Raw genomic sequence first — 26,874 nt, 5'->3', positions numbered from 1 at the left:
GCCTATGTTGAATAAGATCTTACTATCCAAGAATATAAACCCCTCTAACTTATGTGTGTGATTTATATTATCTAAACCAAGAATACCACTTTGGTTTAGAACATATCATCAAATTGACAAATTGATTCTAGCCTCCCCCCTTAAAAAAACAACCCTGTAAATTATCATATAAAACAAAAAAATAATCTAATAATTGACAAATATTTAAGGAATAGAATCTTCTATTTCCCATCTCAGGGATATGCTATTGTTTGATCTCACCCCACAGGGGGAAAATATGTACATCTATACATCTATAGATAGAGAGTTCAAGTTCATTTAAGTCTTTAAAGAATGACAATAGAAGAGAGGATTTTTAGGGAATTTGGGTTGAGTGATCATTTTAAGTGTGCTTTAATGTCTGAGAAAACATATCCCAGAGATGCAAAGGGTCATATACATCTTTAACCACTATACATAGATAATAAGAGAATAAATAAATTATCCTTTCCTGATTAAACTATTAGTTATAAGCTAGAATAAAACTTCCAACCTGAGTAATCTCATATGAACCAAACATATAATTATACAGACGGAATTCATCTATTTCCTCATGGGACGGGCAGATTCATACAGAATCTAGAGATTCTAGGTTCTAGAAACACTTTTGGTGATAGGAAAGAATTAGAACTATAATCTGCAACTTTGTCTCACTGTACCTCTGACCCCCAAGTTCTAATGGCAGCAGCCATTGAATCAAAAGAAAAATGAAGGTATTTTCCCACCATTGTACAACTGGACATAATCTTTTAAGTACAAATACCTGTACGGAATATCATATGCTATTTTATATACAATAAGCATTAGGATTCCTTTTATGTTTTAAAGACCACTGATTCATCATGCGATTTAAAATTTTTTCACAAGGTTTCTTTTGCTGGAGAATTAAAATAAACAGGGATAAAATATAGTATCTTGACTCAAGATGACTCGAAACAAAAAAAGTCTTGTATTAACATTAATTCAGTTCTCAACATAATCAATCTAGAACCCTTTCTGCTATAGTGGATATGTGGCTTTTCCTTCAGTAATTAGTAATCTTTTGCCTAATTTAGCTGATTAGGGCTAATGATCTGGATACTCCTAAATTTAAATCAGGGCTCGCCTCCTACCTACATACACATACCCACACAAAATGAAACCGATTCCCTCATTATTCTGATGTCAGAGTAAAAGTCCAACTATCTGGAGCAAAAGACCAGGCATCTTAATACCTTTACAGGAATGGAATGGCCAGCCTTTTAAGCTACTGGAGAACTGAATCATGGCTCCTTCTTTGAATAAACATCCATTTCTCATATTGACATTGGATTTAGTGAGAAGGTAGTGACATAGACTTTTTAAACACCTTAAACCCTCTTGCTGGCCCAGGATATGGAGGAGGCGGAACATCATATTTTCCAGTCAGTGCCACAGCTTGTTCGTAAGAAGGCAGTCCTGAATCCTCTGGGGGAAGAGGTGACGGGGTTAAGGCAGATTCCTCATGTCTTCTAAAAATAATAGTTGGATGGTGTCGACCCGTTCTTACATAGACAGCTGAGGAACTAAAGAGAGACATATCAATAGCACCGATTTCATTTTTATGCTAATAAAAGACATCGTTGGTGATATTTCTAGATCAAAGAGTGGTTTTTTTAAAAATAAATTTTTATGCTCTTTATCTTTCCCAGGGAGTCACTCTCTATAAAAAAAAATAGTTATTTTTAGAGGAAAAAAACAGTACAACAGACTGATACACTGAAAAAAATCTGAAACCATGTATAATGTGTAACAGCTGTGGACTGCCCATTTCCTTGAAAGCAAAGATTGGGAGCGATCTCTAACATCAGTTTGTTTGATGTTTAGTTGTTCAGTCAAGTCCAGTTCTTCATGATCTCATTTGAGGTTTTCTGGGCAAAGATATTATAGTGGTTTGCCATTCCCTTCTCCAGCTTCTTTAACAGATGAGGAAACTGAGGCAAACAGGTTGAAGTGACTTGCCCAGATCACAGAAGTAGTAAGTGTCTGAAGCCATATCAAAGATTATGGTTTTTATAGTACAAGTTTTTATAGCTGGAGACAGCTAGAAAGTACAATGGCTGGAGCATTGGATTTGGAGATGGGAATGCCACAAATTCTAATCTTGCCCCAGATGTTTATCAGCATAAATTTTGAGAAGGCCTTTTTCTATTCTGTCTCAGTTTCCTCATCTTTCAATAGAATAATACACCTACTTTCAAGAATATTGGGGGATGAAATGAGAAAGTATTGGTAAAATGATTTGCAACCTGTGTAGTACCATATAAATACTAGTTATAATTTTGTTATTATTATAATGAGAACATTTATAATAGATTGTAATATTCACACTAATTATTCATAATAAGTAATAATGTGATTATATCAATAATATAAATTTCTATGATAATTACTTATACTTATAATTATTCTATAACTTGGTGACTTTGAGCAAATCACTTAATTTCTCTGAGTTACAGTAGCTTCATCTATAAAATGAGAAGGTTGGATTTTAGCTGTAAGTGCTGAAGTTATGATGAGATGATCCCTAAGGTTTCTTTTAGTTCTAGTTGTAGTTTTTATAATTTGATTTTGTCCACTGATCTTTTCCTTTATTCAGTTCCATTATAATCACTGTCATCATTCCCAATCCTGGTCTGATGAATGGTTTTATAATTCAGATCTCTGGAGCACCCACTCTACCTCTGACTTCATTCAACTTCTATTTAATGTACTAATCTTTCTTAGACATCTTTGTAGTTTGTAATTTCCTTACTCAAAATCTTTCCCAGCTCAACTATGTGGCCTTCAAGGCCTCCCATAATCTGATATCATTCATCCTACCTAATTATTTCCTTCTTTTCCCTAAAATTGAAGGACCTTCTAGCTCAGATCAGTCCCCTCACTGTGAGAGAAGAGGCCTTCCTTGATTTACTGTGCATTGCAGATTCTTCCTCCACCAAATCCTGCTCATTCAAGCTTGGCTTAAGTCTGCCTTAATAATTTCAGTCCTTATTTTTCCTTCTTTTCTTTTTTACAAATTATAGAATTTATTATACATATTTATATATTACATATAATTCATATATAATTATATGTAATAACAATGCAATCTTATATATTACATAATATATAGTGTATTTGTTATATTATAATGAATTAAATGAAAGAACTCTTTTCTTTCTCTATTCCTTTTTTCTTCTTTTCAACTCTTACAGAACTTATAATTTGTATGACACTATTTTTTGGCCCAGAATTATGATTTCCTTAGGATAGGGGACTCTATCATTGGTTTAGTCTTTTTCATTCCTGTCTGATTCTTTTTGGCTCCATCTGGAGTTTTCTTAGCAAAGATACCAGTTTGCCACTTCCTTCTCCAGTTCATTTTACAGATGAGGAAACTGAGGTAAACAGAGTTTAAATGACTTGCTCAGGTTCACGCAACCAGTAAGTATTTGAGGCTGGATTTGAACTCAGGAATATGAGTCTTCCTGATTCCAAACCAACAACTCTAACCATTTTACCTCCTGGCTGCCTAGTATAGGATATACCCAGTGAAAAATCTTCCTCTGCTAATGCAGGTTAATGCACATAAACAGTATGTGTCAGGGTGAGGGTTCAATTCTTAAGAAGAAAAGAGAGAAATATAAGTTTTGAAGTAGACAAGGATGGCTTTACTATCCTACAATGTGGTTTTATGGGTTAGCTTTGTTTAGCCATTAGATGTTTATTTATATTTGTCCCCATCCCTACCCACTGGTATTTTGCAGAGGGTTTAGTCACTTGAAATATATTGGGTACTTAATTAACACTTAGTGAGTGGTTGATACGAAACACACAGCTTTGGTGTTTTAAACTATCATCAGCTATTATTATGGTTATAGTTCTCTCTCACAGTCCTGTTGTATACATTTTAAACACACAATTTATTAATTTATAAGATTATACTTATTTCATTTTATTATTTGTTGAATATTAGGACATGCATTCCCTCTCAAACCTCCTTCCCAACCACTCATAAATTAATTAATTCCATTGAATGATTAAGTGGCTAGTTCCTGGTGACTCTCTCTCTATATTTTTGTAATTACAATAATTAGCACAGAACCTAGAACACAGTATTTACTTAATAAACATTTGTTGACTGATTTCTATTTATGAACTAATGTTCCAAATGACTATGATCATTTGAAACTGGATACTGAAAATCCAGAGGCAATCTCTAATCCCCATATGAGCTGATGAGTATAATTTCCTCCTGATCAAATTGAATGAGAAATTCACTGGCTTGTGTTTCTTTTCTCTTGTCTTTGAAGGTTAAGAGGCAGGGGGACATTGTGGAAGGAAATCAGTGGACACAGAAGAAAAAGACTGAAGTCCCAAATCCCGGTTAACTACTTCCTGGGCAAATCCTTGAATTTAGTGGCCCTCATCTTCTCTACCTGTAAAATGGAGGTACTACAACTTGTGTCAGACTTGCCTCTAGCATACTGTGAGGAAAACACTTTAAAAATTGTGAATCACAAGCCAGTCCAATGGTTTTGTGATGAAGAGAGCCATTTATACCCAGAGAGAGGACTGTGAGAACTGAGTATGAATCCCAATATAGTAGTCTCACTCTTTTTGTTGTTTGCTTGCATTTTTTTTCTTTCCTTTTTGATCTGATTCTTCTTGTGCAGCTTGATAATTGTAGAATTAGGTATAGAAGAACGGCACATGTTTAACATATATTGGATTACCTGCCATCTAGGGGAGGGAGTGGAAGAGAGGGGAAATTTGGAACACAAAGTTTTTGCAAGTGTCAATGTTGAAAAATTATCCGTGCATATGTTTTGAAAAAAAAAATGCTTTAATAAAAAATGTGAATCATTTTTAAATGTCAGCTATTCTTCTTTGGGAGGAATTGATGAATATTGCAGTTAAAAGGGGGAAAAGCAGAGATGGAGTAACGGAGGAAAAGGAAGAGGGGAAAAGTGTAGGAAAAGGAGAGGAGGGGGAGAACGAGAAGGAAAGGAAAAGGAAAAAGAAGAGGAAGAAAGAGAGAGAGAGAGGAACACAGGGTACTGAGAGACAGAGAAGAGAGGCAAAGAAAGGCTAATTCATAAACTGGCTAATCCTCTCTGGAATAACTGATAATGGACTCCTGGTGAGACTAGCACAAGTGTGTTTGGAAGCAAATTAAACACACTTCCTCTTGTGTCAGAAATCTGGAATGTCTTTATGATAAATGCTCATCCCCTGCTCAATCAAGCTGAACTGCCCTCTATTTGGGAGGGAGACAAGCCCTCTGTTTGCCCATAAGGCTCAGGTATGTCAGATAAGACAAACGAATAGTTCTTTTTGCCCTAAGCTGCTGGATCAAGCAAGTGACAAGTCCTTATCATAAACACATTCCAGGTTGCGCTTTAATTACAAGTCATCTTAAAGCAATCTGCCTTTTCATTGTGAGAACAAGGGAGCAATTCTATCACCAAGTCAGTGAATGGCTCCAGTGTTCTGTACAACATCACCCAACCATTGTGACTAGAAGGAAAAAAAAAAAAAACATTCTAAATATTATTTTCTAGAAACACTATTATGGGCTCATTTTAACTGAATTCATAGTTATCCCATCTTGAAATGAAGAATATCACATTAGGCACTTTCCTCCTGACATAACTGAGAAATGAAATGATTTTATATCATCCATTTATCTGGCATGTGTTTATTGCCAAGATGATGTAATAATGCTCTGGTTTCAACTTTCCTTAAAAAAAAAAAAAAACATTGAATACCATAGTTTCCCTCAAACTTTTTTTTTGTTGTTGTTGCCAACTATCTTCTCTGGGTTTCATTTTGTTTTTAATTCCTACACTTTGCCCGCCTTTAGATTTCAAAGACAGGGCATAATTTTACCTCCCAGCAATCCTCTGCCCTTAATCTTTTCCCCAGGGGACCCAGGAAGAAGTTAGGATTCAGAATTTATATTGGCTGTTACCCATTCACAACAAACCACTGAGAGACAGCTGGGGAACCTCAAGCTCTAGCCTCAAACTATAGATATCTCCCCAGCTCTGGAAAACCCCACCAAAGCTCAGATCCTGTGGGGAGGCTGGAGCCCCAGTTAGAGAGACCCAGCTGCACACTGATAGGGCCGGGCAGGTCCTGCCTGGGGGCAATGACCCCAAGGAATTCCCAGATATCTCACTGTCTCCCCAGAACAGGGGCTATCCCGTGCCAGGACTCGGTGAAACAAACAGGACAAATTCAGATTTAATTTTAGGAAGGCAGCAGCATGGCTCCCAATAGGGCTTCCCAAAGACCTGGCAGAGGGCCGGCCCCCTCCTCCTTGGGTCAAAAGTTTGGCCAGTTGAGTTGCTCCTCTGGGTTAGATAATACAAAGTAAGGCATTGTTTCCTGAAGGCCACGACTGAAATATATGTGTTACCAAGAAGGAAAGAAGGCTGCTTGTCTTTCCTCTGGCTCTCTCCCATTAGCACACATACTTTAATAGCACAAAAGGCTTCATCAGTGTAGATCGGGGGAGGGTAAGTTGTTCTTAACCTGAGATCTACCAATGAGACAAAAACCCCGAAGCTTAGGAAGATTTAGGGACCGTCGTGAGACTGGTACAGAGTTGGTACCAGCTCCCTGGTATGCCAAGGTCAGCGCTATTTCTACCACACCTTACTGCCCCGCCTCCAATAATGAAGTATCCTGTTACTTTAACACTGCAGAAGCTCAAAGGATATAATTTTCAAAACAGGTGAAACATTTAATTAGATGCATCCTATAATCTTTACAGAACAAAAGTACCCAAGACCGCTGTTCCCCATTTCCCTTTGTAGTCTATATGGAGAGCAAAAGGGAAGGAGTACTTCAGGGAAAAAAGGGGGGAGGAAAGAAAGAGGAGGAGAAGAAAAGATAAAAAGGGAAGAAAAGGGAAGGAAAAAAAGGACAAAGTAACAGGCAAGAGTATGAATTGTAGGAAATTAAACCAGCGCTAGACCATCTGACTCAAATAAGTGTAGAAACAGAGCCATATGTGAAAACGTGGCTTTTAAAAGTGATACCAAAACATTTCCTTATTATAAGAGTTGAGGGAAGAAAAAGGGGAAGGGCATATTTTATATTCCTCTTGCTAGACTGAAAGTTTCTTGAGGATGAGAGCCATTTTACATCCCAGCATCTAGCATAAAACATTATAGGTACTTTGATGAATGAGGATAGAGAAATATGGTAAAAATGACAGAATGGAATAAATTTATTATTATTATTTTAAAATAATTTTAAAAATATAAAATTTAAAAATTATTATTAAATAAGTACTTATTATGTTATGAATATTTCATATTATTAATTTTTATTTTTGCTGAAGCAACTGGGGTTAAGTGACTTGTCTAAGGTCACACTGCTAGGAAGTGTTAAGTGTTAAGATTTGAACTCAGGTCCTCCTGGCTTCAGGACTGGTACTCCATCCACTGTACCACTTAGCTACCCCTAAAGAGGTTCTTAAAGGATGAACTTGTCTGCTTCCCCATTGTCTCTTCCATGTTTCCAATACTTCCCATATTTCCATGTTCCATATACTCTCCCATATTTAGCTCTCCCATATTTTTAGTATATTCATACCATTCAATTCAATTCAACACACATTTATCAGATTCTACTCCTAGCAAAGCTCTAGATTAGAGTTAAAAAGATTAAAAAATCTCCAAACAAAAGTTCCCTGCCTTAAAGAAGCTTCCATTCTATTAACCCCAGGATGCTGTTAGTTGGTGATAAAGTTATATCTGGCAGGATGGGCAATATATAACTGCAGAAACAATAGCAGCTTAGTGGTACTAGTAGCTGAGGATGGATAACTATCAAATGAAGACTAGTGGAAACTTCACAGATTAAAGAACACTGTTGAAGGTCTGTAGATCTGGAGACATGAGTGAGGGGAAAGAAACTTAGTTGCTGGACAGATCCTTCTGACTTTTGCTCTAAGTGGACTTCTTTCATTATATTGGCATAGAATGATCCAATTATCAGCACAGAATATTCCTCTAGCCATTTACATTGTTCTCTTTCTTTAAGGAGTATTTTGGTTTTTGTTTGTTTTTTCAAATATTTTATTTTTTTTTCCAATTACATGTAAAAACAGTTTTTAATATTCACTTTAAAAAATTTTATGTTCCAAATTATTTGCTTTTCTTCCTTTCCTCCTCAATGAGAAGATAAGCTATTTGATATAGGGTATATTATGCACAGTCATGTAAAACATATTTCTAATATTAGTCATGTTGTGAAAGAAAATAGTCCAAAGAAAAAAACTCCAAGAAAAATTAGATTTAAAAAAAAAGTATCTTCAATCTGCATTCAGACTTACAGGCTACTTTGTAATTACAGCTCTATAGGTATTTTTTATGATTTGGTAGATTGATCTCTGGATATTCAATGGATTTTGTAATCAATTATAATGGGATCTATCTGGATTATCAAAGGCCATTCCACATCTTTCTATTCCTTGATCTAAAATTTAATGAAAATGATGGATTACAACATTATTGAGGCAGAGAACATCAAGAAGGAAGATTGTTGACTTTCTCTCTGCTTTATTTTTCTCTGCTGATAAAATAGGAGTAAGTTGAACCATATTAATGAGGCTCTTCACCTGGACTTCATGAACTTTTTAGGCCATTTAAAAAAGATATCTCTTTTTATATTGGTGATTAATTTTGTTAAAGTTCTAATGGGTCCATTGGAATAGGTAAGTTACTTAAGCTATTTACAGCAGATGAAATTAATTTGATTTAATTTTTTTAAAATTTAAACATTAATTTATAAAGAGGATGTCCTTAGCAATCTCTTCTATGATATCAGAAGGATACTGATCTGTAAAGCAGTAAAAGAAATAGATAAAGATTCCAAGTATTTCCTAATGGGAAAAATGCTTTCCCTGATAGGAAGAAAAGATAACTTTATTTACTCTAGAATATTATTATTTTTTAGGACAAGACTTGGTCCTTTTTTGTATTTTCCAAATTCATATAAGTTGATATAATTCAACAAATATTTAGTAAACATTTACTTTGTGTTATGTACTTAGTATATAGTCACTATCCCCAAGACTCTATTACTACATTCTCTATTAATTCAACATTGCCAAGCAAGAAGCATTTGATCGATGCTTACTATATAGGGATAAGGATGGAGTTGAGATCTTACTGACATTAGGTGGTTACATGAGAAGAACTTCCTTTATCAATACAGATCAGCATCCTGTCTACAACTTAGTCTTAGAGAGATGCTTGAAGCACTGAAAGGTTATGTGACTTTCCCAGGATCCAAAGCCAGTATTTGGGAGAGGTGGGACCTAGGTATTCTTGGCTTCAAAGTCAGATCTCTATTGATTACATCTTGCTGCTTACCTACTACAAGCAATTAAAACAAAACAAAAATTACATCATCACAAACAACCAATAAACCTATTTAGTTGACCATTTAACCTAACAGATTTGCTAGCTTGGAAAAATAATAAACATTTACTAATAATAATCAATATTTTGTGACTGCCACACTCAGCACAACCACATATGGTGTCATAACCCACAGTTTAATTTATGGATGAGGAAGCTGAGACCCTGAGAGGTGAATTGCTTGAAGTCCAAAAGCTGAAGCATTTCAAAAAATAATAATTGGCATTTATGTAGTACTTCACAAATAATAGTAAGCATCCAAAGCGGGATTTAAACTGAGGATTTCTAGCTCCAGATTCAACCCATTTGACTGCTTCTAGATATAAGGAAAGTCTAGGTTCAATCAATCAGCACTTATTAAGCACTTACTATATGCCAGATATGACAGCTCTCTGACAGCTAGTAGTAGTTCAGTGGAAACTAGCATCCTGTCTTTTTACTCTGAGAGCAGCTTTGAGACTACTTTACCAGTATTGCTGAACTCAAACAGAAATGATACCACTGATCACATAAGAATCCTAGTAGGCCACATATGGATTTGATTTTAAACTGTGATCTTATCTAGACATTACTGAATATTTATTTTTTAAATTTTTTGAATTCAATAGTATTTTATCTTCCCAGTTACATGCAAAGATAGTTTTCAACATTCAACATTTCAACATTCAATCATTTTAAACTGTATGTTTATTTTAAAAATATTTTCCAAATGGAAAATTCCTTTAGCATCCAGAGAGAGAACTATAGCAACTGAATGTGGATTGAAGCATAGTATTTTCACCTTTTTGTTTGTTTGCTTTTTCTTTCTCATGTTTTTTTCCCTTTTTGGTCTGACTTTTCTTGAGCAACTTGACAAATATGGATATACACTTAAAAGGACTGAATATATTTAATCTATATCAGATTGTTAGCTGTTTTGGGAAAGTAAGGGAGGAAGGGAGAAAAATTTGGAACACAAATTTTATAAAAATGAATATTGAAAACTTTATTTGCATTTGGAAAAAGAAAATGTAATTGAGAAAAAGAAATCCTAATTACATTTTCATCTGGCTCCAGATACATGCTTAGGAAGCTGCACATTTGACACTTCTGTATTACATCATGCTCTTATAACTTGCAGTAGGTATAATATTATAAAAAGTCCACTTCATATACAATAAATATGATTTCTATCTTCATTGACTTTTTATACTTTCTGGTAAAAAATGCAAACATCTCAACCTGGCATTTGAAACCCTCCCATGTCTAGATTCTCCTATACCTTCCCATTGGATTGTCAGCTCTCGAGAGCAAGGAGCATCTCTCCCTTCCCCTTTTTGTATCTAAATTTGTAATTTAGTACAGTGACTGACACATAAAAGATGCTTAATAAAGGTTGACTGACTTTGCAGAATCGCTCCATTTTGCTCTATCTCACAAAATCTATGTTCCTAACATATGGCTAACAATACACAGTGTCATATTATGTTGAGAACGGATTCTCAGCTATACATACCATGGCTGTCTTCTTCTTGTGCACTTGGTGATGCAGAAATAATAACCAAGTAATCCAGTGATAACCAAGAACACTCCAGCTGCAATTAATCCAGTCAGAAGTCCCATAACATCGATCTTCTCTCTCTCACCATCTTAAGGGAAATTATTCAATCACTTCTTGTCAATATTCCTATAGCAACTGCAGAGCACATCTATATTTTTGAATTTCTCTCTGCATTATGTATATTATTAAAAACAAACTCAGAACCGAGCACAGTGCTTTGCATGTAGCAGATGTTTATAAACCTATTCTCATTCGATCTTTAAAACAACCTTGTAAATTAGATGCTTTTATTATCTCCATTTTTACAGATGAAGAAACTGACAATGTGACTTGTTCAGGGTCATATAGCTAGTAAGTATCTAAGGCAGAATTTGAACTCAGATCCTTCTAAAGCTGGGCAGTTAAATGCTACAGTGGATAGAGTAGTAGATCTGAAGATTAAGATTAAGACAAGTTGAAATCCTCCTGGCAGGGGGACTTACTAGTTATGTGACCCTGGACAAATCAATTAACACCTTTTACCTCAGTTTCTTTATCTGTAAAAACAGAGAAAACCACCTACCTCCCAACGTTGTTGTTGTTCAGTCATGTCTGCCTCGTTGCCACCCCATTTAGGTTTTCTTGACAAAGATGTCTAGAATGGCTCAATATTTTCTTCTCCAGCTCATTTTACAGAACTGAGGCAAACAGGGTTGAGTGACTTGCCTAGCATCATATAGCTATAAATGTCTGATACTGAATTTGAATTCATGCTCTGACAAAGATCAAATAAGATATTTGCAAAGTACTTTACAAACCTTAAAGGGATATGAAAATGTTATTATTGTTATTAAAAATCTGTTGAAGGCAAATCTATCTGTTTATCTTGATCTGGTTACTAGCATAACACTTAAATTATTTAAAATGGCATCTGTAGAGCTCCAGAATAGATTGTTTTTGAATTTGGTTTTGCCTTTTTGCTCAAGGATTTCATTGATACAGGATTTATTCCACTGGTAAGGAAACTTTCTCTTCCCATGCAGATTGATAATCATTCTGCAACTTTCATATCAATAATATGTGACCCAAAGAGGAAGAAAACCATAAAAATATCATCTCGCCTATTCAATTTCATTTAGTAGCAAGGTCTTGGATAATATGATTATACCCTCCAGGTAGGGTCACTGTAACAAAGTCCACAAGGTATCTGGGGCCCTACTTGAGGGGACTGAAAGAAAATCTGGCATGAATAACAGCTAGAGATAATCAGCCAAGATAAGAAAGAGATCACTTTCTCCGAAAGGCTCTTAACTCAGTCTAACAATCTTACTTTATCCAGTTTGCAAGCATGCAGCAGTTAAAAAAAAATTAAAATATTTAGCCACTTGATTCTGGCAGAAAGTATTCAACTCGTAATAATGCAAGTCTAGACTTTGTCTATTTCCCTCCTGTAGTCTTCAAGAGTCCTTTAGAAATGTGGCATCAGTTGGAAGTAAGTCTATTATCTCACTCCCTTAATATCTCACCAAACTCGATTTTCAATATCTGGGTATTGCAGTTTTACCTCCATTTGCCTCAGCTACTTGAGCACATAACTGGTAAATCTACTACAGACTAAAAACACTGAGCAACAAGTAAACTTAATGTTAGGATCATTAGTCACAAAGGTGAAGTTTATTATAAGAAGGAGAAGGAGAAAAATGTAAGTCTACTACAGACTAAGAACACCAAGCAACAAGCAAACTTAATGTTAGGACCATTAGTCACAAAGCTGAAGTTTATTATAAAAAGGGGAAGAAGAAAAATGTAAGTCTACTACAGACTAAAAACACTGAGCAACAAGCAAATTTAATGTTAGGATCATTAGTTACAAAGCTGAAGTTTATTATAAGAAAGAAAAGGAGAGAAATAAATTCTATTTAATTAGTTCTTAACTCACCTGATCTTGTGCTTGGTCCTCGAACTGAATAATCCTTCCAAAATGCCATCTGCAAAAGTAAATCAAAGTTTAGTGAAGGAGATATTTGCTAATAGTTTTATTCTGTGCTAACATTCTCACCAATTAAGGAGAGAGATACAGCATAAACTAAGGGTTGTTAACCTCAGGATTGCTGTTTGGCCCTGGTTTAGCCAGGATGGTGACCGACTAACAGATGGGAGCAGCTCTTCTCTCATTTACCCGACCACAATTTGAGTAAATATTAGTGATGATCAACATAATTAATTAAAAAGCATCTGTTAAGTACTTACATGTGTCAGGCACTGTGCTTGATACTGGAGGTACAAAAACCAAAATGAAACAGATCCTATACTCAAGGAGGGCATATACTTTGGAGGGCGATATCATATACCTATATAAATTTATATGGGACAAATCCAAAATAAATTAGAAGTAACTGGGGGACAAGGACATACCAGCAGCTGGGGAGGACTGAGAAACTCATCATACAGAGCTAAGTTTTTTAAGGAAATAGATTCTGAGAGAAGGTGAAGGCAGAATCTATTTCAGGCATAAGGGGAGACCCTGGCAAAGGTAAAGAGATGGATAATGGACTAGTGTGAGAAAATGGAAGTGATGTACAATAAGGTAGAAAGGAAGGTTTGGGAACCAAAAGACAAAGGGGAGTTCATAACTGATCTTAAAGGCAATAAGGAATCAATGGGGTTTAGTGAGTCAGAGAATGACATAAATAAATGTGAATTTTAGGGGAAAATCATTTTAATGGCTTTTAGAAAGTTATACTGGTATAGACAAAAACTTGAAACAAGGAGGCAATAGGTACCTAGTGGAAGAAGTGGGGTTGTCCCACCAAAGATGTTTTATACTTAGTCTAGCTTAGTTTGTTCTAGGTGAGTTTGCAATTGGACAGCAATTATCAGGATCTCAGGGTAAATCAAAAAAGGTATATCTTAAAGACATTCTTAAAGTCATTACTTAGAAGAAAGGATTAGAATTTCAAATGACTGGGATAAAATTAGAAAAGACAGCATAAATATAGAATATAATCATTGTGTCCCCAAATAGACAAATACAAAGTAAAGATAATTAAGTACAATTGTGGCAGACAGAGAACTAAGGATCCCTGGTCTTCACATCTGCATAAGAATATTTAGAGAGAATCCTAATTGATTCATAAGAAAAACAACACACAAGGCAAAATTAGTAAAGGAAATTATGATTGATCTGCAAAATAAAAGATTATGGGGCAAAAAACATTGTTAGGTGTAAGACCTATTATTATAGTAAGGACCCTCATTGATTTTTATTTTTGAACAAGACAGAGGTTGAGAAAGAAAGAATTTAATTAGATTTAAGGAAGAACCTTTATTATAAGAAATTAAATAGTTATCTAGAGAATAAGAGGCATAAGAGAATGTCCACTCACTCCTAGGAAATCTTTAAAATTAGCATCACAACTTGACACATAGTTAAAGTAGAGATGTTCCTCAGTCTGGGACTGGGCATAGGAAGAAGCAATTACATAATACCTACCTCTACAAACATGGCAGTGAGGTGCATTTTCTCATCTTTTCTTATGATCCAGACTTAGGGGTCAATTTGCTTTACACTAATTAATCTCTCATATCTATCTATCTGTCTACCTATCTATCCATATATATATGTGAATATATATATACACACACACATATATATATACCCACGTATCTTTATCTATATATATTTTTTACAGACATATTGGCTAAAATACAAAATGAGGCTTTATTAATAGTTAATAATGTGAGGGCTCATGATTTTCTCATTGCTAAGTGCTTTACAAATATTTCATCTTCATAATAACCCTGGGAAGTAGGTATTATTATTTATCCCCACTTTATAGTTCAAGAAACTGAGGCAGACAGAAGTTAAGTGTCTTGCCCATAATGGGCAAGTAACTGTCTGAGGCCAGATTTGAACTCAGATCAGAAAGACACCAGACCCAGATGCTCTATCAACTTTGACATCTAAGTCCTTAACTAGATCTAGTTATCGCCTAAAATTGTTTTCAATTTTTTATTCATAACTGACCTTAAGTAAAAGAAATGTTAAACTCACCAAATGTGTAAGTCAATATTTTACTAATTAGTTCAGACCCAGTACCTAAAAATATTTGGTGAGACAGAAATACATCAAGGGGATGGTTTAAAAGCATTTTAAGACTATAAGAATATATATATACATATATGTGTATATATATGCATATATATAATTTTCAAAGAAAAGAGACTTTGCTATTGAATAACCATTTAATGCTTCCAACCAATTCACGAAATAGCTACATTACCGTTTTGTCGTCATCCCCAAAGATCTCCCTGGCTTCCTCATAGTTGCACAGTTCCTCATGACACTCTCTTTCTAGATCTCCAGGAGTGAAGAGTTCCAAGTCAAATCTATTGTGGAGGAGACGTCTATGGATGAAGATGCTGGCTTCTTTTTTTGATGTAAAGACTAATGAAGCAACAAAAAGTTTTAAGTGAGGACCATTTAAATTAAAAATAAGTTTAGTGCCTTCCCCCCCAAGTTTAATACAAATGTTATAGTTTTATTATTTTAATTATACCGATATGGAAGTTAAGGCTTCCCCATGATCACAGACTAGTGTAGCCTTTGTTCATGGTGGGGAAAAACATTGCTGTTGTGGCTAAATGATATCTAATTTCTGACAAAAGGGAATTGCTCTAGTAAAAATATTTTCTGTAAAGTAAATACTAACAATCCAAGGAACATTTATTATATATAAGGGAAGTTATACACAGACAATTGATGTGTACATAGAGGTCCTATCCCTTCCCCTAAATATGCATAAGCTTTGCTAGCTGGGATATGCTGGGGCCAGCTCATTCCGATGAAAATCCATTGTTAAATTTTCATTGTGAACATTTACACCTCAGAAATCAGGAAAAGTTATAAGACTTGAGCTTTTTAAAATTAAAAAAATTCTACTTAAGAAAGCAATGGAGCAAACATTAAAAATGCAGATAAACTTAAAAATATGCTGTTTATATTTTTTTCTCCCCTCTCTCCCTCCCTCCGTGTCTCTCTATTTCTGTCTCTCTCTCTTTTGGAGAGCCATTTGTAAACATTTACCGGCACAACACTGCTCATTAGTATAACAGAGAAACTTGTTTTAAAGACATATTCTTTGTTTTTAGATATTTATTTAATTAAACAAACACCAACTCCATAAATAAAACCTTTCCCAGCTATTTTCTCCATTGAGCACAAAGTTAGACTGTGACATGATTAAAGATCATTAAAATGACAGGAGATCTAGGATCTATCACCAGTCAACTATATGGATCTTGGGAAACTCAAAATCTCCTTGGGTTTCACTTTCCTCATCTGACAGTGTCAGACTGACTTTGTAAGAGTCAGTTCTTAAGGTCTTTTCCAATTCACAACTTTAATAATTATTACAGGAAATCCCAACCCTTCCTTCTACTTAAAAAGAAATGATTTGATTAGTCAATTTCTCCATGAATCTTCTTCGATGAAATGGTGATTTACAAATATGATAGAGCTGATAATCGTGATATTTGAATTTTCATAAATGCTTTCTCACATTGGACTAGACTATGAGCTGAGAAGACTGGGATTTAAATTCTTCCTCTAACACTATTTACTAAAAGTCTTAATGAAGCTTTAAATTTTAATAGTTTCTACTGTACTTAGTAGTTTTGAGACTCTATGTGTTTGAGATAACTCTCTAGAAGCAATTCACTGGAATTTCCACAGCTGAGATCTTTTCTCCATTCCTTACAACCAATCTGTGAGGTAGGTAAAGCTGGTAAAAGCATTTCCATTTTTAGTGATGAGGAAATTAGGTATAGGGACTTGATCAGGGGCAAAAGCTAGTATTATTGTACTAGCACTGAGTTCTTCTAACTCTTAAGATCCAATACTCTTTCTTTTCCTTTAAAATTTTCATTGATATTTTTTGTTTTCACATAATCTTTTATCTCTGGATATATCCATCACTGCTCAGAAAACTGTCAAAGAACAAAATCAAAAGAACAAAAAATAAAGTTCAATAGAACCAACATTAATTGCGTGATGTGATATGTTCAGGTCCCCTGCCCGAGCTGCATTTTCTCACCTCTTCTCAGGTTCCAGTCTTAGACCAGAGTACTTTGCTTTACGCCAATCAACCTTACATACACAGAGACACACACACACTATGTATATTTTATAGACACATTGGCTGAAGTACAAAATGAGGCTGTATTCACAGTTAATAGTGTGAACCATGGTTTTGTCAGTGCAAGTCCTCCCCCTGCTGGTGCCCATCACAATATCTCTTCCCTAAAGGAAATGGTTTTTCTGAAGTGTGATCAGTCTTCTAGCCAGGAACCTCTTCAAACTGATTGGGAAGGCTGATCGGGAGGATGAGAGACTTATGTCATTTATAGAAAGTTTTAAGGCTGGCAAAAGCTTCACATTTATTATCTGGTGTGAGCTATCCATCAACCCTATGAGATGACTATTAAATGTTTCTTTTACAGATGAGGAAACTGAGGTTCACAGAAGTTAAAGTGATCTACCTATAGCCTTAAAGTTAAGAAATATTAGAGACATCCATAATGATACTTTACTCCCTGAGAATCATTCAATATCACATTTCAGAGGGTGTAAGGGACTACAGGAGAAAGACAAAGTAATGGGAGAATTTCTTGATCTCTTTTTCTAACTAGTTTTTTAAATGTAAGATAGACAAAATTGAATGATTTTATTCCCAATTAGGGAACCTGTGAGAGTGAAAGGACAAGACAAGCAGCCTACCAAAAATAGGATATGAAAATTCTTACTGTTATCTTCCTAAACACAAATGCAGAGAGTGAAAGGTGACCTGGGCTAGAACAGAGCAGGCAAAGGGTGTGGTTACCTGACTTCTTTTCTAGCATCAGAAAGAACTGGCTTCAAATTCTATCTTTGTTTTTTTGGAGACTTGGTGATCTGATTTGTAAAAGACGGTTGAACAATATCCACAATGCATGTATCACAGGATTATTATGACATTCTGATGAGATGATGTCAGTAAAGCATTTTAAAATTTTAGAAGGATATATAAATGTCAATTATTGTTGACTCTTTTATCTCTCTTGTGGGTCTCTAAAGAATATAGTCATTTTTTTTGGTCTAAACCTCCAGTTCACCCATTTTGAGCTTCTGATGGAAACAGCTAATTTGAACTAGTAATGCTTCTATCTTCTCTTGAGACACTTTTAAAAAATCTCTCTGGTCTGGAGGTAGCTAAGTGATAAAGGGGTTAAAATAATGAAGATGAAATCAGAAGATCTCAGTTCAAATCCAACCCACAGACTAGCTGTGTTACCCTGGACAGGTCATTTAGTCTCTATACACTTCATTTCCCTCAACTGTATCTCGTGAGGATCTTGTGAGAATCAATGAGATAATATATGTAAAGTATTATATAACTATTGTTGCTCAGTTGAGTCCAACTCTTTATGATCCGTGGGATCACACTGTCCCCGAGGTTTTCTTGGCAAAGATGGTGGAATGGTTGCCATTTCCTTCTCCAGTGAGTTAAGGCAAACACAGAATAAGTGACTTGCCAGGGTCACAGCTAATAAGTGTCTGAGGCTGAATTTAAACTCAGACTCCTGACCCAGAGCTTTCTCCAATTCCACATCTAGTTGCTTCATTTAACTCTTAGATATTCTTGATAACATTCCCTAGCACAAGACTTTTGATTTCCCCAACCAAAATCCCTCTCCTATTTAGTTTAAGCTTAATACCTTAGGCTATTATATAGTTAACTTTGTGTCTAAGCCCTACATTTCAAATGTATAATTTGAGACCTTCCATTCCTTTCTTTCATGCCTGCCTTTCCCTTCAAACGACTTTCAATTTTTCCAAATGTTTGACACAGAGCAGGTGTCTAATAGATGCTTGCTGATTGATTAACACTCCAGTTATCCTATCACCTTTCTTCCTTCCTTTTCCTCTCCCCGCAAATGAGATTTCCCTTCCTAGGTCATATTTCCCCTTACAATATCTCCATTCAAAGATTCACATCACACCTGCAGGCATCCCTCCTCTGGTATGGAGGGGTGGGAAGGGAGTGGGGAGCTCAGACTCTAGGTGGGGTTGGTTGGCTTTATGCATAGGCAACTGCCTATTTGGTACGATCTATATCAGTGCTAGGAAAACTTCCCACTCTGATACCTGAAATGTCATTCCTGTGAGATAAGGCATCCTCCCTAGTTAAAAAGGAGACTGCCCTAGAAGGAGTAATCTACTGAACAACTCTTTGAAGAAACCATGATTACATTGGTGTGGGAGCCAGACAGATCCACAAAAGCCATCTAGTTCAATCTCATTTTACAGTCGAGGAAATGAAAACCCAAAGTGTACAATTCCAGGTCCTATAGCCAGTGGCAGAAGGAAAGAAACAAAAGTCCTTTGACTCTATTGCCAGTATTTTTTCCACTGTCCCAAGACATCTCCCTTTCTCTCTGTAGATAGCTCATGTGTTGCTGTGGTTAAAAAGAATACATCCTCTGATATTAAAGAATTTAGCTGGGTTGGATCCCAAAGAAAAAACAGAATTCTGCTCTCATGTCTCTCCTTGACACCTTTCCAGTTTGGGCAGGATGCCCTCCTGGACCTTAGGCCCCTAGCAGAGCCTTATCAATCATTAAAAACTTAGTGTGGATTCGTTAAATAGTTTCCAACAGATGACTAGGTAAGAGTGAACTTGGATGGGGGATGAGGTTCATTTCAATGGATTCTTTTTAACTGTTGACGAGCTAAAAACAAGTATAGATGGGAGATGGGAGAAAGAAGGAAGACTTAGGTTCAGAACCTGGGTACTACAGAATTAGGTGGGAGAGTGCAAGGCATCAGACAAACTTTATCCACTTCTCAATTTTACCCAGGCTGAGTCTTGTTCAGGGCACCCATCAGAGGTATAAATGTATCAAATGCTTCTAGTGATCCAGAATTTATGTCAGTTAGTGATCTCTTAATCTAGCTTTTCTTCTTCACTCCCCACCTTTACCAGAGTAACATTATTTTAGACAGGCTATTTTAGATATCTTGCCTGATGATTGAGGCTCATAGATGAGTAAGCTGAAGGCTAGAATGGTGATGTGTCATATGTCCAAAGTCATGGACCTAAATTGTAGCTCATTTATACTGGAAGCCTCTATAAAATGAGAAAAATCAGGCTAAATCTGATTAAATCAGAGAACTGGTCTCTGAGGTTCCTTCTAGCTTGAACTATAATCCTAGGATCCCCAAGGGGGCAGGAACCTTGCTTTCTTTAGTATCTCCCTTAACCCCACACAGTATTCTATACTCAGTAGACATTTAACACATGCTTGCTGATTTATTAAGACAAGTCTTAGGCTAGAACCCAGATCTCCTGATTTTCCATGCAACAGTTTGCTTTTCTTTTAAACCAGAACTTTTATTATACCTCCTGATTTCAGACATTTTCACGACTCTCCCCAATATACTTCCTTATACCTGGAATGCTCTCCCCTCCTCACCTTCTGTTGGAACCTCCCCCTCTATACTTAGTCCCCATCCCATTTATTCCATGTATATCTAATTTGTACATAGTGATTTGCATGTTCTCTACCATAACCAGATGGAGCTCCCTAAATTTTTTGCCTTTCTTTGTCTCCACATTGCTTAGCACATAGTAGTCTTAATAAATATTGACTGACATATTGTGACTACCATATAGACCTGACTTAAAGAAGAGTCACAAATCTGTCTGCAACAATCAGGGACACTTTGTATTTAATTACTTACAAATCTTCGCTAGGATTTAAATGTGCATTTATCACTTTACATATGGGAAGAAACCCTTTGATTTGAATTTAAAACAAAGGAAAACAAAAGCCAAATAGGTTGTTATATTGGATTCCGGAAGATCTGAATTCTGATCTACCTGTCACCGATTAGCTGTGTGACACTTAATCTCTCCGCTGCCTCATCTGTAAAATGGGGACAAGAGCATCTTTCTGCCAGGATTAGGACCAAATGGGATAAAAAATAAAATGCTTTTGCAAATTATAGAAATTATTTTATTGCTATAATTATATGAATTTAAAGTACTCCTGTTGGCTGATTATTCCCCTAAACGTGGTGTTTTAGGGGATTTTTTCACTTTTGACAGAAAAAAAAAGATATGGCTACAGTTTCAGAACTGCTTTTCTTTTAAAAAGAGGCGATTACCGTCTTTTCCAGCATGTGTAGACTCCTGGGGACTTCTTAGGCAGGGAGGAAACGCAACAGTAATAGCAGGCAAAGTGCTGAGCAGAACCAAAAGTTTAAACATAGTCTGGCATCTGTGGAGTAAAAGATCTACATTTACAACTGGTTTTGTCTCTAGCCTCCAGCCAGTAACCCAGAGGCCGCACAGTCTCGGTTTTCCGGCGGTTCTGCTGAGCAGGCTTTCTCTGAGTAACCGGATTCTTACCATCCTCCTACTTTCCCCCTGGGCATTCTCACCAGACCTTGTGGCCTCCGCTACACCCACCACAACACCTCCAGTCACTTCCTGGGAAACCCTAGGCGTCCCCAACGAGTGCCAGCGGGGTGACCTGTAACCGCGGGCCCCGGAGAGCTCCCCTCCCGGCAAAGTCCCACACCTTGGCGGGTCCGGTCCGCCGCAGCATCATCGCCGCCGCCGCCACGGGGGGGCAATGGGGAAACAAGCGGTTAGGGATCCAGTCCCGGCCTCAAGCCCAGCCCTATCGCTCACCTCTCCGCCCCAAGGTAGACATCGCCCTCTGGCAAGTTTCTCTTCGGAAAGAAGGGTTAAAAGGTATCCTTTTCCTACAAAGCTGCTTCCTATCCCAGGAGACAATACCCCCAGACTCTTCCCCCACCCCAAGATAAAGGAGGCTCGATTCCAAACTTCGTGCCCCGCCCTCAATTCCCTCTCCCAGTCCGGGTTTCCGAGTCTTTATTTACACACCCCAGAATGCTCCGGAACCCACCGTCCGAGCTACTAGAGCTCAAGTTCCAGAACTCCCCCTCCCCCCACTCCACTCCATCGCCATCCCCCAGGTAAAGGAGATTCCGATTCCAAACGCCAACTCCTAGTCCCCATCCGAAGGTTCATAAGTCACAGAGTCTCTCCCATCACTAGGGTTAATGAGGCTCCATTTACAATCACTTTTCTCCCTCCCTACCGCCCGCCCCACTCCCCACCGCTACCGGCTCCCTCTTCGAGATTACCGAGACATATTCAGACCTCGGCCCGTCCTCATCCTCGGGATTTGCAGCCGCTTAAGTCCCAAACCCCAGACTCCCCCTCTAGTTCCCCACTACCTCCACCTCAGGTCTCCCGGGTTACCGAGTTTCACTTAACAAACTTCAGGCCTCCCTCCCCGAGCTGTCTGGAGCTCCGCAACGGCCCGGGTCTCCGTTCCCCTCCCACTCATCGCGCTCAGCCCGGCTGTACCTGGAGCAGCTGGCACATGCTCCGGAGCGGCCGTCCGGTCTCTCCCAGGCCCGGGGTGGATCCCGGATTTTGCCCCGACTTCTTTCTAAGTCAGCGGGGTCGGCGGAGGCTGAGCGCCTGGGCTCCTGATTCCGGGTCAGCCAGCCGGCACCGCTCAGCCGCGCTCCCGGGAGAAACCTGCTGCTGCGACGGCTGCCCCGGCACCGGACGCGAGCGCTGGCTGCGGGGTGCTGGCGGCGGGCTCACTGAGGGTTCCGCGGGCGGGCAGGCGGGCGGGCTCCCTGGCGCTTCCTGGAGCGGGCGGAGTCCCGGGCGGTGGAGGCGAGTTCAGCCTCAGCAGGTGGCCCGGCGCCTTCACCTGTCCCCGCCTCCAGCAGCTCCTGTGGCTGGAGGCTGGGCCGCCCAGGAGGGAGGATCCGATCCCCGACTTCCCAGCCTGCCGAGAAACTGGAGCCGTCTAGAGGCCCTCCCCACGCAATGAGCCGATCTGGGTCAGCTCCAAGTCCTTCCCTCCTGGCTCCCGCTCGGCGTGCTGGGGGAAGGCCACACCTGGCCGGGCCCGAGCTCCAGGAGACTCCCTGCGTTGCGGTGGTTGGGGGAGTAGGAAGGGAGACTGTCACTTCAGGCTCTACGCCCCTCTAGTGAACAATTAAGCATCTGGAGCCCGTGGATCTGCATTCAAATCCTGCAACTTTCGTTTGCTTTAGCTTGTGTGTCCTTGGACAAGTACTTGACAAATTTCTGGTCAATCAATCGAACATTCATTTATTTATTTCTAAAGATTTATTTTTTTAAAAAAATTCAATATTTTTAAAAAAGTATTTTATTTTTCCAAACAAATGCAAAATAGTTTTTAACAATCATCTTTGCAAAACCTTGTCTTCCAATTTTTTCTCCCTCTTTCCCTGCCTTCCCCCTCCCCAAGACAGCAAGCGATCCGATATAGGTTAAACTGTGCAATTCCATTGAATGTCTACTACATGCCAGCGCTGTGGTAGGAGCTGGGGATCCAAGGTCAAGCAATAAAACAATCCATATTTTCAATAGGGTAAGAATACACATTTATAATATACATATAATAAATACAAATACATACAAAGTAGTCAAATATAAAGTCTTAGTTGAGGTTTAAGCTATTAAATCTTTAAAATCCTGATCTAAGTCTTTTGTCCTCCCCTATCCCCAAAGTAGTCTGGAAGTGAGAGTACACTAGGACTTGTGGCGATCAGGAAAGGCTTCCTGCAAAAGATGAAGCCTGAATTTCATTCTAAAGGTATTCTTTGAAGAGGAAGTAAGAAAATACTTTCCTGGACATGGGGGATGGCAGGGGCAAAAGCACTGACCTGGCAGATGGTGTGTTTTGGGGGAGGAATACAGAGAGAAACACTTTGGTCATCTCATAGAAATCCATTGGATCAATATCTAATGAGGGCAGAAAGATAGCTTGGGGACAAATTGTAAAAAGTTTTAAAAGCTAAATAGAGGAGTTTCCATTGTAACCTAAAGGTAATAATAAGAGCTGTAGTGCTTACCATGTGCCAGCCACTGTAGTAAGCACTTTACAATTATTATCTCATTTGATCCTGATAACTCTGGAAGGTAGGTGCTATTATTATCCCCATTTTACAGCTAAGGAAACTGATAGTGAAGATAAAGTATTGAGGAAATAGATAGTGGTTAATGGACTTGTCCAGAATCAGATAGCTAATAAGTGTTTAGGGTTGGATTTGAACTCAGATATTCCTGACTCTGGGACCAGACACTCTATCCACTGAATAAAGGAGACATATGGTCACAGCTTTATTTATTGATTTTAGCAGTAGTATGTAGGATGGAGTAGAGTGTTGGGGGTAGATTTGAGACCAGAAGTGTAATGTTCTCTCTAAAATGTAATGTTATTTGTTGAGGTTTTCTTGGGGTGTCTGGGAGCAGCCTTTGTTTCAGTTCAGAGTAATCACCACACGAGTAGCCAGGGGTTAAAGTCCAAATCCTTTATTATCTCTTTCCAAGTCTGGTCTCCTTTCCTGGGGCCCGGTTAGTTTTCTTAGAGGTCTATCTCTCTCTTTGGTTCCAAGAGCTTGAGCTCTTGCCTCCTTTTTGCCCTCTGAATCTCTCTAAAATGTCTCTGAATCCAAAGGTTTGTGCTTGAGCCTCCAGCCACCACAAAGGTGGAGGATGGAATGAATCTGTCTCAGCCTCTGAGAGCTTCTAGTGGGCTTCTGTGGCTGCCCCTGAGAGCTTCTAGTTTATATGCCCTACACTGAATACAAACCAATCTTTATATCACTAGAAACCATTATTTGTTGTAGGATTAAATCAATGCTAAACTAGATTTAACCATTGTCTCCTCAATTCCACTTAGTGCCTTGTTTCCAGTTCTGGTCCATAACAAGAAGACCAGCCTGCAGGCTGCAATAATTTAGGTGAGAGGTGATGAACACCTGAACTAATGTAATACCTGTGTGAATGTGATGAGGTGCAAATGATGAGGTTAGTGGTTGTTATGATGAGATTCAGAAATTGGGGTAGGATCTCCCCTCTGCTCGGAGGCATAAGTCTTATGCAAAAGAATTTGCAAACCCAAAATCTGTGTGGCAAAAAGGATTTATTGGCACTGAGAAGCCAGCTTGCTAGGAAGACAGACTTCTTAGTGGGCAAAAAGGTCCTGTTAGGAAGATAGCAAAAGATGACACTGAGAAGAGAATATCTTCATCAGTGGGCAAAAAGTCCTGGCAGGACAGCATGCTAATAAGACAGCTTCCTTGGCAAGCATAATCCTGTTTAGGACTTGAGAGTTCAGAGTTGTCTTTTATCAGTGTCTGGGGCTTTAATTCAATTCAAAATTGAATGAGACTATTTAACTGGGAGTTTGAGTCAAAGTTTACAATGCCCAAGGCCTAGATCTCCAATTGAAAAAAGATTATTTATCCTGGGTGTTTGAGCTGCTGGGAGTGGTTCCGGACTAATCTTCAGTTCAATAGAGGGTTCAACTATATCGTTGGCCCTGATCTCCAATAGAATGAAACCACCCAACAGGGCTTCCTGAGAGTGGGCTTATTTCAGAAGAGAGTTTGAAAGTCAGGAACTTCCCCCCTCCAAAAGGGGGACAAAGCTTCAGGGTCCCCAAAAGTCAAAGGGGACACAATTTACATCAAATGGATTGGAGATAAGAAATATGAAGGTAGAAAAAAGTGGATCTTAGGGCAAAGGGGAGTGAAAATTCCATGAAAATGCTGATATTATGAACTTAAGACACTGGTATCTTTAACAGACACCATCCTTCTGACTAGTCGGGTTCACACCTCATGATCATCTTCTCTTCAGCTCCCTTATCCCACCCTTTCACTCTCATATCCAATCAGATGCAAGTTTTGTTGACTTTACTTCCACACCTTGTCTCACATCTGGCTGCTACTCTCTACTCACATAGCCATCAACTTAGTACAGACCCTTGTGCTCCCTCTCATGGACAATCGGAATAGTCTCCTTATTGTTAATCTTTCCTCTTTTCCATACATCCTCCACAGCCACCCTGATATCTCTAAATCACAAAGTCTGGCTTAGTCTCTTGATCAAAAAGGTTTTTTATTGTTGTTCAGAGTTTCTTCACAATCTCATTCAGGGTTTTCTTGGCAAAGATAATTCAGTTATTTGCCAGTTCCTTCTCCAGTTCATTTTACAAATGAGGAAACTGAGGCAAACAGGATTAAGTGACTTGCACAAAGTCACACATCTAGCAACTGTTTATGGTTGGATTTAAATTCAGGAAGACCAGTCTTCCTGACTCCATCCACTGTATGCCCTTTATATGCCTTCTAAGGAACTTTAGAAAAGTGGCTCAGCCTGGCTAGATTTCAGGGAGTCTGTGAACTTGGGTGGAAAAAAATGACAGTTTTATTTCAATATTATTGGTTTCCTTTGTACTTCTTTTTGTCTTGTGAATTTAAAAACACAATTCTGAGAAAAGGTCCATAGACTTTATCTCAAGATCTTTCAAAATATGTTAAAAATACCTGCTTTAGCAGCTCCTTATTATCTCTGTTATCTAAAGTTTTGTACAATCTATCTCCAGACCCTTCTTTCTAGACATTCCCATGATTCCTTTTCTATATTTTCTGTTTCAATGAAATTGACTTACTTATTTCATCCCACTGCCCAACATTAAACTTCTTAATATACATTTTTACAAAGGTTATTTCCTACTCCTGGAACACTCTCCTTCTTCACCTCTGTTTCTTTATCTTCCTGGATAGCTCAACTAAGGTGCATTCTCTATCTGAGTGATCTCCCAGTCTTACAACACACCACCAAATTTCTTTGTATTTACTGTATATATTTTTCTTTTCCTGATTTGTGTTCCTTGAAGGTAGGCATTATTTTGCTTGTTCTTTGTTTCCCAGTCTCTTAACAATGTGGTATACATGATAATAACAAT

At 37.9% G+C, this 26,874-nt stretch overlaps 1 protein-coding gene across 1 annotated transcript; it reads right to left on the bottom strand.

Annotated features, from left to right (window-relative positions):
• Positions 1-369: 369 nt before the first annotated feature.
• Positions 370-22,684, bottom strand: PRRG4 (proline rich and Gla domain 4). The gene is made up of 6 exons (XM_051965029.1): positions 22,440-22,684; positions 21,206-21,318; positions 15,282-15,445; positions 12,938-12,986; positions 10,975-11,107; positions 370-1,583 (listed from the first exon to the last, which is right to left on the bottom strand). Exons 2-6 carry the CDS (start codon positions 21,306-21,308, stop codon positions 1,352-1,354), a joined length of 681 nt encoding a protein of 226 aa, XP_051820989.1. The 5' UTR covers positions 21,309-21,318; positions 22,440-22,684; the 3' UTR covers positions 370-1,351.
• Positions 22,685-26,874: the final 4,190 nt, after the last annotated feature.

Source organism: Antechinus flavipes, chromosome 6, assembly GCF_016432865.1.
Source record: "Antechinus flavipes isolate AdamAnt ecotype Samford, QLD, Australia chromosome 6, AdamAnt_v2, whole genome shotgun sequence".
Classification (NCBI taxonomy): Eukaryota; Metazoa; Chordata; class Mammalia; order Dasyuromorphia; family Dasyuridae; genus Antechinus; species Antechinus flavipes.
Note: the sequence above shows the minus strand (reverse complement) of the source record. Positions and strands in the feature narration are given on the sequence as shown.

Coding starts and splice junctions, on each gene's coding strand:
- PRRG4 (XM_051965029.1), bottom strand. CDS start 21,308: ATGTTTAAACTTTTGGTTCTGCTCAGCACTTTGCCTGCTATTACTGTT. Junction 11,108..12,937: donor AGGACCAAGCACAAGATCAG/GTGAGTTAAGAA, acceptor ATTTCCCTTAAG/ATGGTGAGAGAGAGAAGATC. Junction 1,584..10,974: donor ACAAGAAGAAGACAGCCATG/GTATGTATAGCT, acceptor GTCTCTCTTTAG/TTCCTCAGCTGTCTATGTAA.